We start from the raw sequence: 16,247 nt of genomic DNA, 5'->3' as shown, positions 1-16,247 counted from the left end.
CGTAAAATTTTCAATACTAAAGTAAGGAAACATCGACTATTATTTAACATACATATCTTCACAAGGCGTCTTACTCAACACTGGACCTTCTTTCAAGTTTATAGCTATGTCCCTAAAGATCGACAATATGTCTTTATCATATTAGCTCTGTATACCTAAAACAGCATAGATCACAATGACAGTATCATTATATATATATATATATATATGATAACTGATGTTTTCTAGTCTTGTGTTTGAAAAGTATGGCAGTTCTCTGAAACATAAATACAAATTGTTCCGATATTAACATAAAAAAGCAATACTATTAGTGTTTTATTGGGAGTTTAATTCTGTGTTTATTTTTGCTTGTTTTTTGGACTGAGAATTTACTGTTTCTGTTGAACGAATATTGACCCTGAATGCAGAAGGCTACATATCAAACCCTTCATGAATGTGAGTTAATTTACTTATTGCCTGAAAATAAGTAAAGAAGTATATATGTGATGCGATTTCGTGGATGGTAATTAAGCTTGTTTCCCTGAATCCTTGTATTTGTGTGTGTATGTGCTTTTTGATCCTTGAAATCCACAACGTATTCTTAGAATGCAGTAAAGTCGTGATGTTAGCTGTATTGACAATAAAGTGAAATTGCGCCATCCACAAGGAGAAAACACATATATTGTTGTGCGTATCTACTAAATTGTGAACTAAAATTTGATATCAATGTTAGAATAAAACTCCTTTCATAGTCTCCTTTAGCAAAACAAAATTCACAATTCTCCATTCTTTACGCAGGTTAGTTTTTTTTATAAGATCCATGAACGCTGTTATGTTTACCTTATTAAAAAAAACCCTACTTAGATTAGGTTGCCTTACCTATTGAATCTATATTGCGCCCCCTATTAACGTAAATACTTGATTATGAAAGAAGAAAAGAAAGAAAACAGCATTGGTGTATTATAAGCTCAATCTGCAGAACAGAGATTCGACCAGCTAGAGATTGTTACAACTTACCTCTTCTAACGAGGCATTGATGTATTTCAGCCGTTCCGGTCAATACAAGGTCAATCAGGGTACCGCGTGTAGTTTACGATCACTTAGACGTTATTGTGCCTTCATTTCAACCTGAAATATTAAAATCTAAAATTAAATGCCGTTTCTTTCAACTTCGTCAAAATAACTTTCATTATGCTTCCACTTGGCGACAAATTAAAACGTCACAATTTGGTTTAATGCAAAGACATTCCGAGGCCAACGTTGAGTGGTGTTTGGCATAGTTTGCTAACTCCGACCTGTACAGTATGTGAACTTCGACAGGTAGATCGACTAAGACGAATAGCGAGACGGATTAATTCTTTGTATTGTTCGACATTGTATGTGGTAATCGACATAACTGGTTTGCTAACTTCGACACTACATGTCAACATGGCGTACTTTGCTAAACTCGACAAATACTAGGGCATTGACCTAACTGTTGATTTTTGAAACAACTGTAACACGTAATTGCTGTTACCTTCTCGGGTCAATTATGCTATCATGCTATAATATGTTGATAAACAATTGGAAAAAAAAACAATGTCCACAAGATAATACCGTGTAAAGATATGTCGACATCCCGTATAGCGTAATTTTTCGTCAAACTAAGTACAGAGTTTATATAAATATTACGAAAATTAAATTTATATATCATGCAATATCAATGTATATACCTCCTACCCTAGAATAAATAGCACGTGACGTCTATATTTCTTGCGATGCTTATAAGGATGCATATACTATATGCTGTCGATTCGACACAGCCGATGAAGCTTTATTCGACATATTACCTGATAATACATTTATTTACATGGATAGTTATTTAATGAATAATCACCCCTAAGAATTAATTCCGATTAAAATGAACGAATTACTATTCCTTAGAGATAGCTTTTATGTATTTGACATGGCTGATGAAGTCTCAGTCGACAATTTCGACATGTTGTAGTGCCGTGTTTTCGACATACATATTGTGAAATTTAAAGAAATCAATGGCGGTATGACAACCGTCTGAGGGAGGGGAGGCGGGAGTGATAGTAATTCAAAGGAGTGAATAAAGGTTGACATAGACATGGAATTTCCCATGTTGTTTCAGATTGTTAATACAAAAGTTAGCATGGACAGACACTGTATGATGTGCTCGCGATCCACATGATACTGAATCAGCAAAATCAAAGTGGTACTGTAAACATTACAATGGTCACCATGTGCTGTCATCATTTACGATTTTGAAGGAACTTTATTGTTAAGGTTGAACCCACACAATAATAAAATATATATATATATATATATATATATATATATATATATATATTCCATGCAAGTATAGTAACTAGTTGTTCGTAAATCATATAATAAAATAGCATGAATATCTCTCATCGAATGGGGCAAAACATCGTTCCTCTAATGATTCCAAGTGCTGACTGACTCTAAATTGGGTATTGGGTATTGACTATTGAGTATTCAGTATTAATTATTGGGTATCGGGTATTGTGTAATGGGTATCGTGTATAGATTATGTTGAATTAGGAGAAATTGACTGTTAGAAACAATGAACTTTCCCTTCACATTAAAATATGTGATAGAAAAGTAAATGATACGTATCATTTCAGATTTTAAGGGTATTAATGGGTAGCATTTGTATGAAAACCAACGACCCAGGGCGTTTAAATTGTGCCGTCATAGGCGGGAGCCTGATTCCTCACATCTCAAAGAAAAACAATCTCTTTTTTTTTTACAGCAACTCTAGCAACTGTACAAACTACAACAACTGCACACACAATAATACAAACAGCTGTAGGAAACATTCGGTTGATTGTGGCTGGTGTTGTCGGGTCTAGGAAACATTCGGTTGATTGTGGCTGGTGTTGTCGGGTCTAGGAAACATTCGGTTGATTGTGGCTGGTGTTGTCGGGTCTAGAAAACATTCGGTTGATTGTGGCTGGTGTTGTCGGGTCCATTTCCAGTTGCCTGTTAGTTTCTGCTTGTTTGACAGTCAAGAAATGTAGATGTAGGTATACATATTGTACACGCAATTAAACTCTAACATTATTAAAACTATGAAAACAGTTTAAACTATAACTGTATTTTCTTTGACAAAAATCCTCAGGTTTTTATCAATATACAGAGGTAAAGATAATTGAAAAAATGTTAGAAAACATGAGCCAGTGATGGACATAGAAAGATCATTTGATCATTGAACATTGTACCTTTTTTTCATTTGGTAAGGTATCTTGTATAAAGAAAATCAAAGTGCATGCAATGATATTAGACAATACGAAAGTGTAACCATATCACACTCATATGATCATAAATATCATATATATTTATTCAATGACCGCGACACTTACGATTGTTACATTGAAGCTTGACCTCTGAGTTAATGAGTTAATGAGTCTGATCAAGTGATGAAAAATAGAGGCTTACAATAATTATGTATACTGTACTTGAGAATGACCTCTGAATAAATGATTTAAGTTTGATTATGTAATAAATTATATATATAAATAAAGATGATAAAAGAGGACAGAGGATAGGTTTTGGGAGGGAGTGGAAGGTGATGTTAATCATTATATATTATGCATGGAGTAATTTGCTGAAATGTGAAATATTAAGCAAAAGAATCAGCCAAGAAAACATCTGGTTTTAGACCATCTTGGTTTTCTACTTTAGTTACTGAAACGTTTCAAGGGCAATTTTCATTTGAAATTTAGTCATTGTGTTGTTATCTTGCTATCGAGCTTCTTCCTTATAATCGATGGCCACTTTAGAAAGATTTAAACATTCTAATGTATTCTTTCTTTATTCGCTTACAGTGTCAAGAAACCGACGAGGGTGAGTCTTCAGAACAGCGTTTGCTACTGATTGTTATAATTGACCAGCTCCACTACCTCAACGCCCCTCATACTCCCCATCCCCCCTTCATTACCGAACCTAGTTCCTGCATTCGTTACTAAAATCACTTTTTACTGTATATAACACAGCCAATGGAGTTCTTAACATTGATGATACAAAAGTTAAATCATTTTATTGTTTACTTCAATTTTGTTTCCTTTTGGTTTAGAAACCAGAGAAGCAGCTCCAGTCATCAAATGAAAGTTCTTGATAAAGGACCCTTAGATATCAATCAATCAAGTAAGGGATACTTTGATTTCAAATCATAATTTAAATAAGAGTGTTAACATAATACCCTCTACAGGATCCATATTGAATTACATAATAGTGCTTTGAACTGGTGTCTTATTGTCATGATAAATACATTTTAATATATGACACATTGATATGACACATTAATAAGACACGTTAATAAGTCACATTAACAAGACACATTAATAACATTAGCCTTAAAACAATCTCTTAATTACTAGATTCAATGTTGAATATTACAACTTCAAAAATGTTTTTTAGTTCAATGGAATTATTTCATGTTGCTGTACTACATTCACATGCAGAACTTTATACTCACTATATTCAAACATTAAAACAAAGATACTTTTACTAAATATTGCATTTTTATGGAGGTTATATACCTGTTGCTTCGAAATGTTATATATCAAAGTATTTTTTACATCGCAAGACTTGAATAAAAACGAAAACAATTCTAGAAAAATGAGTTTACCAAAATATTTACTTCATTTACAGTCAATCAAAAAGGAGGAAGGTAAGCTTTATTTTTCAATTTACTCTAGCTTTGGAAATGAGTGAATATTTAAATGCTTTAATTATTTTGATTTCGAAACTGACAGATAACTTGCATTGAAGTATTTTCTTAAGTAATAAGTTTTATAAGTAATAACAAGGTGTATAATGTTGCGAATGCTCTCATGGTACGAATTACCATGGAATATCCGAGTTCTTTCGTCGTTTATTTCTGTAGAAGGAAAGAATTACCAGAGATACCTGTTGACGAGGATAACTCGCAGAACTCGCACCATTCTGAAGGAAGTGAACCTAGTAAGTTTACTTAAAATAAATCTATCTTTAAAGAAATGAATCAATGAAGGCATACGAAAATAAAAAATTATTAAACACCGTAAGTAGAGCCCAGAGTACGTAATAACACGTACAGAGAAGCGGTATAACTTTTGACAATAAGAACATTAAGTTTAAATCATTTATAGACTGAGCAATGACGTATGAATGTTTTGTAAGTAAGCGTATTTTCATAAATGTCCTCTGACAGAAACACAATAAATGGAATCATATGATTCAGCTACCTTTGTTAACTTTAACTTACAACTAAAACGGTTGGTCTAAATTACTAAAGGTATCGGTATGTATTCGTGATGTAAATTTCCTTTACGAATCTTTTTTTGTTTGTTTGCAGATTACTATTCTACAGCAGACGCGATTGTAGGAAACGATCCCCGGATGTTGAATGAGAAAGATATTTCCATCATCATAAATATCAAAATAGGAAAAATCTACAAAAGATGGATGGGATCTGTCAATCTTGCTGAGGAGACCAATAAGTGTGTTGTAGTAACAACACTGACAGGTTAGAAATAACAAAATCAACATATATTATCCACGGCTGATGTTATCGTCATATTCATATATTGATACAGTCAATTAAAATTGACAGGTGTCTCTTCACCGCTCTGTTGTATTCGACAACTCGGTGGCTTGTATGGAAATATCATCTCATATATTATATCAATTAAATATTAAACTTATATTAATTGAACTTGTGCAGAATTTTGATATTTATATGTAACACGCTTTTATTAATTGCTGACCTTTTTCTGTATTATTTTCAGAAAAGCTCATTAGAAAGAAAGAAATTCATTGGGAGGCTTTCATCAGAAAATGTCTCGAATTGCCAGCATCAAACCATCTGGCGAAGATTGAAGCAATATCTATACAAAGCAGTGAGTTGTTAATTGTTCTTTACATGTTTTAAAAAACGTACCAATGGAAAAAATTGAACGTGCATCGAACCGTTTTTATTAAAGCTAACATTCTTCGTTAATGATTTAGCCCCAACCATCCCTCATCGGGCCTGATTAGTGCCGAGTTTATTAAGATAAAATTCTCATGGACTATCTTTAGTCGACAAGATCGTCTGATCAAGTCAATAATCATTATATATTGTCCGAACAGGACTAAATCAGGGATTATATAACAGAGATATTAATTCGATGTGATAATTAAGCTAGCCAGTTTTCACTGCGATTAGAATCATATGAAATAAATGTTCAATATTTAGGGATATTTCACTGTTAAAAACCAACTTTGATTTCTTCTATTGTTTTAGGTAAACTGTTTCTTATTAGTGAGCATCTCAATTGTGAAAATCTGCATAGCGTCTTGTCACGTGATACTAAAGATAAAGGAGACTACTATTGTTGTAGTTCATTGTCAGTTTCTGACGTCATCAAACATGTAGCTGGAGTTTTGGAAGGAATGGACATCCTTAAGACATTCGGGGTAAGAAATGTAAAAGTTGCCTGATTTATCAGTTAAATATTGTGTATTTATCTATAGTAGTTTTTTCTTCATCAGATCAACCTCATCACTGTTTGTTGTAAAGTTGCTATTCGTATCTAACATTTCTTTAAACAAAACAAGTTTTCAGTCAAACGCAAAGGTATAAGTGAGATAATTGTGTCTCTTAATTATGTAATAACTGCTTAACTTATTGGTTTTCATATTCTGTCAGTTCCTTCACCCTGGCTTAACAACCAAAAAGGTTTTACTAACCAAGGAAGGGCAGGTCAAATTATTTGACTTCTGTCTGGCCGGCGATGCACCAAAAGTAGCTGCTCTTAAGAAAGCACAGGTAAATTACTCAATTATTAATCGAGGTTTCATCCTGTTCTTTGTCTGTGTAATAATTATATTTATTTTTTTACTTAATTTCCTGTACGGTCTTTATGACCAGAATAGGTATTTATTGTAAAGGATAACAAAGTCTAAGATGTGAAACTTTATTAAGATCTAGCTAAAATAAAATCCCAATACTCCAGCTGAATCGCTTGTTCTCTTTGGGGTTTTGGCATATTTTGTGAATTTCAGTACACAAGTACATTATTATTATTTTTATTTTAATGGAAAGCTCAATAAATTTCAATATTATACATGGAATGCTCAGAATTGTTTTGCACTAATGCAATTAAAACTCATCCATATCCTATTTACTGTTTATTCTTGCTCAAACCTTTCTATATTTGAATGTCATCCCATAGCACATTTGAATTATTTTGTAATGTAACTTTCAACATTTCGACTTAAAAAAACAAAAATCAGTTGTGAGTCTATTGACCCAAATTTACAATTGTTGACTAGTATAACATGAATAAATATTAATATATTAACAATATAAATTACTTTCATTCGTTATAAATTAGTATTTCGTTTACAGATTCCTACGGTTACTTTGAACCAGTTTCCACCTGAAATGTTACTGTTGAATCAGTATACAGAATCCAGTGACGTGTGGTCTACAGCAGTAGTAATATGGGAGATAATGGCAGCCGGTAAAGAAATTTAATAATAACGAAATAGTTGGAGCAATTAATAAAATATCTTATAACAAAATACGTTGCTTATTATAACAGAAATCTACAGTAATTACACAACCAAATTTGTTTATTCATTTTCCACATTTAACTAGTTCATTTAAATTGGTTGATTAGATTTCTCTCCACTAATGTAAATACATCAAAGATAATTCAAGATTTTGAAATACAGGTAATTCTGAGTCACGTGAATTTGCTGAAATAATTACAGTATTTTTTGGGAAGAACCATGTAAATATTTTATATAGAAAATCGACTTCTTATAATAATCTATAGAGACACTTAAATATACACTTTTCCTCTTTTGGAAACTGAAAGTTATATTACTGCTATTATATGTATATAAGGTTATGATAACCTTGGTGTCCCCTCAATACACAAATTGGCTATATCATATATAATAGCTTCTATGTTTCTAATCTCGCACGTCTCTTAGGAAACCCACCATTTCCTGTGGACAAAGAAGTAAGCTGTGACGAAGAAGCGGTCACACCATCAGTACCCTGGCCGGAGAAGTACTTACAGATAAAGTAAGATGTCAATCGCTAAATGTCCCTTTCATTATATAAGTGCCTGAGTAAACACATTCCCTACTAGTTGAAGCCGGTTTGTAATTCGTTCTGTATTTCTTCTTTTTGAAAAACAAATATTTAACAATTATTGTAGGTTGTACAACCATCGGACAATGTATGCGAGTTTTGCAGCTGGATTTAAGAAAGTTAACTATCAAAGAGTAATTGTGGAGTATTTATGTATACTTAAGTATACTGAGGTTACTATAACTGACGATATTTTAGTATTTAAAGGTGCGCTGACTTGTTTGTTTCAAGGTACTTTCCTCCAAGTGAGTGTTTCCATTGTAATTTAATAGAGCTATGTAATTCTCATTGATATGTAAAACGTTGAAAGTGTCCTTTATTTCTTTAAGAATAGCTTCACAATTTCTATTGGGAAATCTTACACGACACAATGATTATGAAAGTAAAACTTACTAAATGTGTCTGTTAGTGTAAAAGTTCTTGTCTTTCATGTTTACAATTAAACATATAAAATAATACACTGCATCTGCTGATTCACTATTTTAATTGATTTATTAATCATTTGCAGAGATAAAATCTTGTTCGATTGCTGGAACCATAACTGTTCTCTACGACCTTCCATTCATCATTTGAGGGGAACATTCGTAGCTGTAAGTAATGTATTACTCATTTTAAAACAGTTATCAGTCACCATTACATTACCGTAGGTGGTATCAACATCATTGTTACACATGTACAATGGAGAAAATTCTCCCTCAGATTGTATTAGAGACTGAAGAGAAGAGTAATAGTTTTACTAAGACGTTGAAGGTAGTTTAAGCAGTCGCCCATGAACTCTATCATAATCCTGCTATATTCAGCATTCCTTAATGACATCAGGTTAGTTATCTCCGCTGTTAAATTGGAATCAATGGGCAGGGAATGGAATCGAGAAGAGAATATTTAGCGAGGATTAGTTCATTGGTATGGAAAACAACCGAGTTAAGGCATCTTGACAACTAAACCAATATTTGAAACACGTAGTAGAATTCATGAAATGTTATGGTTTGACAGAGAAAACTGCCACAGATATAACATATGAAGTAAAACTGCTTTTATTCACAATAATGGTCCTATGTCGATCATTATGATGTGCTATGTCACGTGCAAGAATAACAATCTAACTGAATATGCAGTATAACGTTAGGCAGTGTGATAATAAAAATCGATAATGGATAGTTGTAATTATACAGCTGTCTCATATTACTTGTTAAAAGTGGCTGCAGATGATTACCTTTCACTAAATATTGCTTTAAGTGGTATTTCATACAATGGATACATCGTTACTTCGGTGTAACAACCACACAGTGTATTCTAAAATACACTGTTGAATATGCTTGGTATCGGCTCTCTTTCCTGTTGTGTTGAGATTGACAGAAATGTCCATATCTAACTTATTTATGATTTCTCTTGATTTGATTTTACCTTTAATGTAAGGAAGGTCTGTAAGGTCAGTTCATGCAACGTTATATATGTTACTTAGCATTTATGTTTTGATAGTATTATCCAAAAGTCCCCGCATTATCCCTTAACAGATATTTGAGAAATTAATCGCGGACAGTTCTTACGAGATACCGATACCTACGACGTATTTACCTATGAGAGCTCCTGATACCGCTCAACCTACCTATGCAGAACAAATTTACCATGCTGGAGTGTGAACTGGGTGTGACTAGGTTCTAGTACTGGTGATTGGTAATCGCTACGAAACCTCAAGATTCCCTGAAGCTACGGGAGCTACCTACACATATACCATATTATAGAGTAGAACAGTGTGTCACATAAGTTCTTATCGGCTGTCATTATTCACCAGTACCTGTAGAGTAGAACTGGGTGTCACATATGTTCTTATCGGCTGTCATTATTGACCAGCTTTTCCGTGAGATCTAATGATAATACAAAAGAATTTACCTCAGCAGTTAAATATTTATCATGCAGGATAGTACACCTGGGTTTTCTCATTGGTATGAACTGGTTTACTCTCTTTAATATATTATCATTATGCTGTATATGTTTAACATAAACATTAACACTTGGTAAAGACAACACATGCAGCTTTGATCTTTCATGGGTTATATGAAAATTTAGGCTTTTTCAATATGTCACAACCACAACCAATGAAATATAATTGGACTTCATCAATGACCTTTCATTTCTAGTTAACCGTTCTTCACCAAGGCACTTTTCGCACATTTTGACACTGCTATGTTTCGTAATAAGGTTATCAACTCATTGTAATGTTTTCCCTTTTTAGCAGCCAACTGTTTGCTCTCTGTGGTTACAGAAAGCATGTATGATGAGATCGCTATTATTCTGTAATGTTTCTATCTGGGGTCTTGACAAGGCTAGTAGGCATAACATTCCAGTACTCTTTCTTCATTCTCTTGGTATAATCAACCTCAAAGTTTATGATATATTCATATAACTATATATAACATAATAGTAATTTCCTCGATAAATAAGTTACACATTTTCTCATAAGTTTCATATTCGATAAATTTTATCTTCATATGTTCTTGTTACATCTAGTGTAGTAAATTTGTCCATTCGATGGATGCCGAAAATTCAGTTAAACTCAGTCTGTAATTATTATAAACAGTAACATACTTTTTAGTTTTACATTTCTGTACGTCCTCTGCCGTGTCCATTGTATATGGTTTCGGTGGCTAATTTCAACTTGATTTTCTGGTAACAAGAGCACAGTTTCTTGATGACATCCAAAACTAAAGAAACATTAATGAGGAATTAACGAATACGTTTCTGTGTGCGTCTGTCTTGTCCATTATTGTGCAATTTTGTTTATAGATTAACATATTTACAACACCATCGTGTAATGCATATTGACCTATACTAGTTAAGTCAATATCACAGCCTTTATATATAATTACCGGGCCAGGGTTCAATTACGTCATTTGATTCCTTTTCATCTTTTCATATGTTGTTCTTTACTTTCACGGGACCCATAATCTTAACCCGGGCCAGACCGCTGTATCCCCTGAACCCACCTCGTCAGGCATGACAACGGGTGATATAGTTCACTGAAACAAACAGTCATTGGGTCCCTCCTCCAGATGCCTAACCAGTGACGAAAAGGACCCACTCCACCCTCGCCCCATTATATAAGTGCCGAGTTACATTGGAATGAGATTCATATCGCATGGATAAGGACCAAACTATCTGAACGGAACTTCTACGCAAGTATAAATATCGTATATACTAGGAAGGTATACGGAGGCTACTGTGTCCCCTCTTTTTCTGGGCCCTTGGGAACTGCCCTATGATTAAGTCGACCCTGTATGACAATCAGAACACGAACAACATATGAATAACATCGTTGCAATATGGGTCCACGATCTTTGAATAAATGAATTTACCATTTACCGTATACTCTGTAACTTTCTGGATTAAACAATAATTCATATTTAGTTTATACATTAATTAGTTTTCAGTATTAAGTTTGTGTAGTTTTTCATTTTCTTTTTTCCCTTTTGGAAGAGTGTGTCCTCCTAACTGCCTACAACGGCTAAATGGACTGACACACACTAGTAATATCATATAGTACACATATTGTGTATTCTACAAGGAAATAGCTCACCGTTAGGTTAACATAGCGCACATCGTTATTGAATATATATATATATAAATATATATATATATATAACAAGGTTAAAAGGAAAAGTGAAAGATATTAGCCACTTAACGACGAATTGTTAACAACCGAACAGAAATCACGTGATCATACTATTTATCATTTGTTATTGCTTAACGTTGTTGTAATTTCAGTCGTATATAGAAACGAGTTTGTTTCCATTCATAGCTGTTATAGCATACAATGAAAGATTAAAAACATAACAAAGATCCCTGTCCCACGTTACTTATCTTATCGTATCTAAAAGCATCCTACGCCCGCCTCTCACCACCTCTATATCTCTATTAAAATATCTGTCTTCCTCCTTATTGTGATTCGTCAAACTGTTGAAACCAGTAAACACATGTAAACACACCATCGTAACCAGGCACATAAAGTAGGGAAGTGTCAAAACTGGTCGTAGGTAATGACGCATTCAATTAGACACATCATATCTATCAAGCATGAATTCAAGTAGGATTGCTACAGGACTGGACATAATATAGTCATTGTGGCATCGATGTTAAACTCTTTGGTAGTTGTTGGTTGCGTAACCATCACGGCTAAACGGCGAGGCTTGTCCGTCTGGAAAGATAACTGCATAGAAATAATATGTCAAGATCATCACCAATATGGTCATGTATGAAATTAAGAATTAATAATGATAAATATGACCCTAATTGAAAAGTAGTTCTTTCCCTGTTTCTACCCACTTCCCCCATTTATTAAGTGTTATCACAATGCACTGTCAATACGAATAATATTTACCTGCTTACCTTATTACATCCTTTTATTGATTCCTTTATCCATTGAATGCATCCCGGTTCTTCCACCTATTCCTGCCTCTTACGTATGGACATGTCATTCATGGGTCTAGTCATCTTAGAATTTAACCAAAATTCTGGAAACGAAACACGAACAAAAAGAAACTACAAATAATGTTGACAAACTATTTGTATAGAAACAAGAAATGAAAGCATTCTGCGTGACATAAAAATGACAAGACAGAACTTTCCACAGAGGAGATAATCCAACTGAAAAGAATATTAAATATTCTAATTGCAAAGAAGCAAAAACCTGCAAGAAAGTAGACTACGGAAAACTGATAATGTTAGAACAATCAGTACTCGGATATTATTACTTCAATATATAACTGAAATAAAAGATATTGATGAACAACTCTTAGCAATAGCTACACCCGCTCTTACAGCATTAGATTTCAGTATAGTGTGACGCAATGATAATACTGTGCTAAGTCAACGATTCCGATTTGATATCCAAAAATTAATCACCCATTAATTTTAAATATATTCATCTTTGTAGGATTCTGTTACCTTTAATATAAATATACTATTTGAAACAAATACTTGTTGATAAAGAGAACATTTCAGATAATCCGTTCAACATGTCGAATATTGTATTGGATCGATTATAACCCACAACACCCTGCTGAATGCTAACATCATGTGTGTTAATTACACTATGCTTAGTGTAACTTTACTGGTAACAGAAAAAACAGAGTGAAAATAGAGGGCGCAAGTCCATTTAAATAGTCAACTGAGAATTAAAACATTATTTCCCTATGCGAGCATTATCAGACAGCCTGCTAAATACTATCATCATGTGACTTACTTGAAACATGCTTCGTGCAACGTTAACGGTGACTCCAACCAGGATAGAATAGAGGGCGCAACTCCATTACAAGAGTCAATTGACAGTTAAAAATACGTTCCTCTTCGTTCTTTATGCTATGTGCCATCAATTTGTACACTTAGAAATGCACCAAAATAGTGAACTACGGATATTTTTATGTTATGTTAACCAGATAACATTAAACACGACATTTTCACGGTATTCTGGGGAATATGAAAGCTAGTTGTTGACGTCAAGCAACGTGAGAGTGCATGAAATAAGAGACTGTCCACATTCTTGTCCTTTCTCCAACCATTTTTAAATCTAAAACAAAATCGAATATTTAAATCGCCCCAGCTCATAATCTGCAATCGCTATATGTTGGGTGCCTTAAATTAAAATGACAATTGATTGTGAAACATACGTTTTGGCGAACGTTATTAGTTTATGGAAAAACATATATAACTTGCAGAGGAAACTTTGAACTTCCCTGTGCTATAAATAGAACATCCCCACCAAATTAATCCCATAGCTAATTTGAGCTATATTGAAAGTTCCGTTAACTTGTAGCAATTAAAGAATAGCAACACTTCTACGCAATGAATGGTTACTTTGACTCTACCTACGTTTTGTTTTCTATCCCGTCAAAAAGCTCATTGTTCGCAGGAAGAAGGTGACGCTGTTACGTTTTATATAATGCCTGATCTTAGTTACTGTTTCTATATTACTGAGTTTTCAAACAGGAACCAGGATTATGGAAGGAAAACGAAAGGCGGTGGCGTTGAAAATGATCTGGAAACACAACCGTATTTTAACATATACTGTTAAGAAAAGTCACCAGGACAGGACCTGGTCGCGTAAAAAGAAAACGAACGACTGATCCGCTCTCAACCCCAGTCCCCTTGCATCGAGACTGTGACTGTGTGATCATCGTCAGTGTCTATCACAATTCCCGTAGAAGGGGGATATAATACTAAACATGATCTAAGCAAAAAAGGCCGAGTCTTTTTATTGTACGGTTTTGAAAAGATAAGAGTAAGACCAACTTTTGTATTTGTATTGCTATCTGTCTTTCAGCTCCGATTATTAATAGTAGTGATAATAGTGAACAAAGACTTATGTGTAGTGATCAGATTTTACATTCCTTACACTCGCAGAGAACCCTTATTTACATCATGGAAAGTTATCTTGCATTCCTATTGTTACTTTGTATTTGAGTTGGCGCTAGTTTATAGTATATATTTGTATATCTCTTCTCGATGCATGGTTACTTGAACAGAGTAAGCAGTAACCATGTTTGTCTGGTTCATGTTAGTTTAGTATTTTTCTTCCTTTCATTCTAGTTACATGTCAAATATGGACATGTATTATTTATTGTGTTATCAGATGTTTTCCGACCTCGTTCATTAGATAGCTAATGCAGGTCCCATCTAAACGATAGTCACAAGTTAGGGAACGATATTAACTTTACTTGTCTTTACCGTTCCGATGCATTAAACACGGCATTTTCCTGACCCGTTACTTCTATTACATACATAGTTCATATTGCGACCATACCATGCTAGTATAGCTTATTTGCATATTTATAGTTATTTACAACTTACAAGAGATCTACTAGCTTTCGCCCGTTCCCTTCTTCGTATTCTTCTGAACGTGTTTTCAATACTTAAGAAATGAAATATAGACTATACATTTACATACATATCTTCCCAAGGCCGTGTTACCCAACACCAAACCTTATTTCAAGTTCATAGCTTTTTCAATAAGGATCGACAATATTTCTTTATCATATTAGCTCTGTATACCTTAAAACTGCCTAGATAACAATATGATAACTGGTGTTTTCTAATCTTGTGTTTGAAAAGTATTGCAATACTCTCAAGGGCGTAGGAACCGGGGGGGGGGCTGGGGGCGCCAGCCCCCCAGTGAAAAATGTGGAGGGGCGGAAGTATCATTCCGCCCCCCCCCCCCAGTTCGCAAGTCAGAAAACCCCTTTTTCATTTCCAAATGAGAAAAAAAATCTCATTTGGAGCTCCAAATTGCATCTAAGGCAAGGTGAAAATACAAACTTAAGTTTACAAAATGGAGTGGGTGTTGAAGTGTGCTACATTGCACCAAATTGCATCTGAGGCCACCTTAGACCTTAGACCCCTCCCCCAGACCGGCCATCAGTCTTCAGCCCCCCCACTCAAAAGTACCTTCCTACGCTACTGAATACTCTGAAACATAAATGCAAATTGCTCATATCTTAACATTACAAGAAAGCAATACTATTAGAGAATTAATTGTGTGTTTTTTTCTTACTGACAATTCACGGTTTCTGTTGAACGAATATTGACTTGAATGCAGAATGTAGGCTACATATCAATCCTTTCAAGAATGTGAGTTAACTTACTCCTTGCCTAAAACGAAAATAAAGTAGTTTATTTGTGATGAGATCGATTCCTTGAATAATTATGTTTGTGTTTGTGTGCTAGGTAATTCTTGAAATCCACGAAGTATTCTTAGAACAGTGTGAAGTTAGCTGCATTGACAATAAAGTGAAACTGCGCCATCCACAAAGAGAAAACACAAATGTGTTGTACGTAATTACTAAATTGTGAACTAAAATTTATAAAAATGTTAGAAAATAATTACTTTCCTAGTCTCCTAGCAAAACACATATGCAAAATTTTTCTTTCTTTACGCAGGTTCAGTTTTGATAAGATCCATGAACGCTGTTATGTTTACAGTTATGTTTATAGCTACTTAGATTACGTTGCCTTTGAAGCTAATGAAACTATATAGCGCCCCTTATCAACGAAAAAACGTGATTATGAAAGGAATAAGAAAGAAAAAAGCACTGGTGTATTATTAGCTCAATCTGCAGAA

The 16,247-nt window shown here is 34.0% G+C and overlaps 1 protein-coding gene and 1 long non-coding RNA gene across 2 annotated transcripts; one reads left to right on the top strand and one right to left on the bottom strand.

Moving 5' to 3' along the window:
* Positions 1-11,974, top strand: LOC139977530 (fibroblast growth factor receptor 1-like). Its single transcript, XM_071986909.1, has 13 exons — positions 1-21; positions 3,834-3,852; positions 4,082-4,152; positions 4,660-4,678; positions 4,895-4,971; positions 5,345-5,515; positions 5,778-5,888; positions 6,275-6,447; positions 6,680-6,799; positions 7,382-7,496; positions 7,975-8,068; positions 8,646-8,727; positions 9,652-11,974. Coding segments are annotated over exons 1-13 (1,179 nt in total). The 5' UTR covers positions 1-20; the 3' UTR covers positions 9,778-11,974.
* LOC139977537 (uncharacterized) lies at positions 10,910-13,246 on the bottom strand. The gene is made up of 2 exons (XR_011796587.1): positions 13,079-13,246; positions 10,910-12,645 (listed from the first exon to the last, which is right to left on the bottom strand). It is a non-coding gene; the product is annotated as an uncharacterized lncRNA (long non-coding RNA).
* Between the last annotated feature and the right edge of the window lie 3,001 nt (positions 13,247-16,247).

This window comes from Apostichopus japonicus, chromosome 12 (assembly GCF_037975245.1).
Source record: "Apostichopus japonicus isolate 1M-3 chromosome 12, ASM3797524v1, whole genome shotgun sequence".
NCBI classification, from domain to species: Eukaryota; Metazoa; Echinodermata; class Holothuroidea; order Aspidochirotida; family Stichopodidae; genus Apostichopus; species Apostichopus japonicus.
This window is presented reverse-complemented; position numbering and strand designations above follow the sequence as displayed.